At 31.9% G+C, this 5,318-nt stretch overlaps 1 protein-coding gene across 1 annotated transcript in view; it reads right to left on the bottom strand.

The window, feature by feature from the left end:
- Positions 1-2,430, bottom strand: part of LOC118752895 (very long-chain-fatty-acid--CoA ligase bubblegum-like) — an 11,672-nt gene extending 9,242 nt beyond the window's left edge. Inside the window, exon 1 of the mRNA XM_036487745.1 lies at positions 2,107-2,430. Coding sequence (XP_036343638.1) covers positions 2,107-2,345 — 239 coding nt within the window. The 5' untranslated portion in view covers positions 2,346-2,430. The remainder of the gene's footprint in view (positions 1-2,106) is intronic.
- Positions 2,431-5,318: the final 2,888 nt, after the last annotated feature.

Consider the following 5,318-nt stretch of genomic DNA (forward strand, 5'->3'; position numbering starts at 1 on the left):
ATGAAGATGAAGATGAAAATGAAGATGAAGATGAAGATGAAGATGAAATTATATATGTATATTAGAAAATAAGTACAGGTGAATGTACATATATCGCACATTTCTTTCTTTCTGGAATTTCCTCTATTAACTTTCACTTCTTCCGCGCGTAGGGACTACACGCACTGAGTTTTTTGTTCAAAAAATCTTCGCCTAGATACAATAAGAAAGGTTATAGGAAGATTGATATATGCGGTTAAACATTATTATTCTGTAGTGTATTTTATTATTGTAAACTGAATAAAAATATAACCACATAACCAGATAACCTGTGTGAACAACCACATTATGTTATAGTTCAGACATGTTTATTTTTGGAACTTTGCAAAATTGTTAATTTTTAATTTTTGTTCTTCAGTCAAGAAAAATCGTTTAATTCTATTTTTTTCGATTAAATTTTATCGTTATTTTGTGATTTGTATCTTTTTCGATAAAAAACTAATCATTATTTTGGATTTTAATTTTTTCGATAACTTTTAACAGTTATAATGGAGGTTGCGATTTTATGACCGATTTAAATCTTTTATGATCTAAAAAATTAAATCTGAAAATAACGAATATATGATCGAAAATATAAAAACAAAAAAAAAACAATCATAAAAAATAACAAAATAACGGTTTACTTTTGCTCGAATAAATAAAATTTACATTTTACCGGTTAAATATTGATTTTTATTGTAAAGATCATAACCACTTCGATCCCTGTTATAAAATTTATTTTCGATATCTTCACCGCCTTTTCTATCGATATCATAAAATATATTTTTAATCGATATCATTTTGGGTAAGAACTCCAGCTGAATTTTAATCCCCATAATTTTTTTATGAAATGGTCTATCAGAATTAGATATCATGTATCGATTTAGTTGTCTATGAAAGCAGCGTTGATCCAGATTAACTCGATAATTCGGAATAATTTCGGGTTTTGATTGGAGTTGAGCGGGATTAAGTTCCGCAGCTAATCCTCTAAATTAATGCGGTTCAGGGAATTTTCGATGACAACACTGGCCAAAACTGCCAACTGTTGTCTATGGCACTTGTAAGCAAACAAAACAAGCGAGTCGAGTGGTTAACGCTGCGTACAAAAATTCCGTAGGATTCGGATTCGCCGTCGGTTCGATCAATTGCAAAAATTGTTTTATTATTAACCGACTTCACAAAAAAAAAAAAGAAAAGGTTATCAATTCGTCGGAATATCTTTTTTTATGTATATTACAGCATAACTTTGCACACGTAAACCGATTTCGATAATTATTTTTCTATCGCAAAGACAGTGTCTCCGAGGTGGTCCCATACTAATTTGCATCATGAAGAAATTAACGGTACTCTTAACTTTTTGTATGACAATTGAAGTCTGTTGTGTTTTTTTGCTTAAAAATTTGTTGTTTTTATTGGTTTTTATTTAGATTTATTTAACATTTTTTTTATTTTATTCTATTTTATTTTCCGTCGTCGAGAGAAAACTCGGGCCCGGTACTAAAAAATCACGGGCCTCTCTATACACATTTTATTAAAATAATCAGCGTTTAACTTTCTAAGTGAAAATAAAGTCGGCAGCTTTTCTAATGTAATGTAACAAAAAGGACAATCCAAAACAAAAATAATTGTTGTAGTTTCCTTCGCATTCTTCTCTAATTTAATTTATGTCCATAGAGTATAGATGTAATTCTTTTAGAAAAATTTATTTATATGGGCTCTGGAAATAAGAGGCGGGCTCTATAAAAACCGATGTTACATACAAATGAATCTTAAATTCTCGGTACTGGTTTCGATGAATTTTTGATTCTGTTGAAATGATTATTTATCGATATTTTTATCGATTTTTTATTAAAATATTAATCGATAACACATTCTAGTCGATATACTTATTCAAACATTTATGTTCGACAGGCATTCTCTTATCGAAATATTTAGCGAGATATTTACCGTTTAATATATCGATAAAAAAATGCTATTATTCCTACTTAATGTTTTGTGAAGTAATCTATTGCTCGCAAAAGAGCGATCTAAGTTTAATTTTTGGATGATAATTCTTTTTTTTTTACTGGTATGTTCATTCACACTCACTTGTATGTTACTGTCTCATATTCCTTATTCTCATTCTTCGTCCGCAATGCTGGATAATCACCATAATTGTTTACGGTACGTTTCAGCATGCCAGGAATGGAAATAGGCTCCTCAGCACCTAGGCCATCGGCGGCTTTACGAATTTTCACTGGCTCTGTAGGATCAGTTGTGCTATATGACTCGGCGGGTAGCAAACGATTGGGACCTGGACGGTTGTATAGAGTTTCCCAAGTGGTCATGGCTGCGATAGCTCAAAAGTGAGAGGTAGCGAAAACTGAAAAAAAAATCCAGAAAAAATAAAATAAAATAAGGCGGTTGAATAAATAATCGCGATATTAAAAACCATAAAATTGTTCAAACCACTTTCGTGGGAGTATTATTTATCTGGCTGTAACGTGCAGCATACTTCAGGTCCGTCAAAGGTTGCACTTACTTATGCACGTTTCAACACACGTATTATTTTATTCAGATCCTAAAACTTTGCTCATATTTTTTTGTCGGAATTGATCTATCGACACATATGTAGTTACACGATATGTGTCCAAAGAAAAATACTTGCGCCAAGAGTGCTGCTAGTAAGTAAACCATATAATTTGCTAGTTATTTGCAATCATTGAAATTTTTGTCTGTATTTTCAGCTCATTTTATTTTATTAAAATATGTCCATTGGAATTTTAGCACAAAATTGTACATGAATTCAGTCTGCTTCAGCTGATAACCTTTGTCTTATGTCGCGTGATTACACGCATTCAGGAGCATTGAATTACTATATAACCTGTAGTTAATTGGATTAGCTCGAGGCTGCTGAGCTACGAACTGGCCCGCTTTAAGGCGTTAAGTGGACAAACTCATTAAATTTGGATTCTGCAATGAGAATGCATACGGTATTACTTTAACATAACTTTGCTAATAAAAGGTTAAAGAATAACACTTAGAAAAAGACCAATACAAGAATGAAAGTAAAGGTGAGTACGTACATAAATGAAGAAAAGGATAAAGGCAAAGGTAAAAATAACAAGTAAGAAAGTCTAAGTTCGGGCGGAGCCGAACATTAAATACCCGGCGCAAGTATTAAATATATGTTTTCCACCTTTCCGAAAGCTACCGCTACATGATAAGCCGGGGTGTATAAATTTTAAGTAAATTAGCGTCCTTAAATTTCGAAATATTGAAATTTCAAGCATTTCTGAAATTTACCGTTATATGAAAAGCGGCCGTAATTTTAGTCCGATTTCAACAATTTTAAACAGTTTGCTTTTATGTGGCAAGCACAATAACCATACCGAGTTTGGTACAAATTGCTAGAACGGTTAGCGAGATACATATATGTGTTCGTAAGTGGGCGGTGCCACGCCCATTTTCCAAAATTTTACCATAAACGTATTTCTTGGTAAAGAATTGTTGCAACCATCAATTTTGAAAAAATTAGCTTTAATATTTACTGATTTATCGAGGATTTCGCATTTCTCTAAATTATCGTTATATGGGATGTGGGCGTGGTTATTGTCCGATTTTAAAAATTTTCGGTCATTTGGTATGCTGTGCCAGGACCAACAACTGTGCCGAGTTTGGAAGAAATTAGTGCAGCGGTTACCAAGATATACACATGTAACCATAAGTGGGTGTGGCTACGCCCATTTTCCAAAAAATTTTAATATTATTATTTTTCGTCTAAAAATCATTGTAAATATCAATTTTGAGTGAATTATCTTCAGTAGTTACTAAAATATCGCAGTTTTCGTATTTCTGGAAATTACCGTTATATGGGAAGTGGGCGTGGTTACAATCCGATTTCGCCCATTTTCAATACCAACCTACCTTGGATTAACAGAAACCTACATACTAAATTTCGTTGAGATATCTCAATTTTTGCTCGAGTTATCGTGTACACGGACGGACGGACGGACAGACAGTCACCGCTTAATCGATTTCTCTTTTCATTCTGATCATTTATGTATACATTTGTCTATATCTATCTCGATTCGTTTTGCCTGTTACAAACAACCGTTATGTGGACAAAGTTATAATACCCTTCTGCACAAGTGCGCTCGGGTATAAAAACAAAAACAAAGATTCGTAACGATAAAGGCAAAAATGAAGACCAAGGTAAATTTAAACACTTTACTTATATACATATATAAGGCAAATGTGCAGGGGAATATGTAGCTGAAAAAAATTATGAACATAAAAGTAAAGACAAAGAGGAGGATGAGGATACCGATGAAAGCAAAGATGAAGATAGGGGAAGAAAGATAGAAGTAATTAAAGAGGAAAGGATATAGATAGAGACACAGAGACTCAGTTTGGGAACTATTTTGGGATTTTAGAGATTTTCGGGATTCTCGAGACTTATCGATAAAATAATCGATATTTTTATCGGTTTTGTTATCGATATTTATCGATTTTGTTACCGATATTTATCGATTTTGTTATCGATATTTACCGATTTTGTTATCGATATGCATCGATTTAGTTATCGATTTTGTTATCGATTCTTATCGATATTTATCGACTTTGTTAGCGATATTTATAAATTTTGTTATGGATATTTATCGATTTTGTTATCGATATTTATCGATTTTGTTTTGTTGTTTTGATATTTATCGATTTTGTTATCGATATTTATGGATTTTGTTATCGATATAAGTTGATTTTGTATTCGAAATATTTATCGATTTTGTTATCAATTTTTTCCATTTTGTTATCGATGTTATTATCGATATTTATCGATTTTGTTAACGATATTTATCGGTTTGGTTATTGATATTTTTATCGATTTTCTAATCGGTTTAGCTACCAATGGTATTATCGATGTTGCTACTGAAATTTTTATCGAATTTGTCATCGATTTTGTTATCGATATTTTTATGGACGTTATAATCGATTTTGTTATCGATAGAGTATAAAGATAAAAATGAAGATAATGGAAAAACAGAATAAAACGAACAGTGGTAGAGGTAGGGATCTACATTGATAAAAAAAAGCGAAAAAATATAACCTTAAGCAAAAGCAGGCGTGGGTATGTATAGATAGATAAGTAACGTAAGTTTCACTTCTGCAGTGTGGCCCAGGCGCACTTACTTTTTTTATTTCTTCGCTAATAATACTTGGTTGGTTAAAAAATAGAGTTGCCACCTGTTTGAAAAATTTAGTTGAATTAAGTTGAACAAAAAATTAAGTATTACACTATGGGTGTCAAAAGAAAAAGGTTA

This window comes from Rhagoletis pomonella, unplaced genomic scaffold, assembly GCF_013731165.1.
Source record: "Rhagoletis pomonella isolate Grant_MI unplaced genomic scaffold, Rhpom_1.0 Rhpom_scaffold_01942, whole genome shotgun sequence".
Taxonomy (NCBI): Eukaryota; Metazoa; Arthropoda; class Insecta; order Diptera; family Tephritidae; genus Rhagoletis; species Rhagoletis pomonella.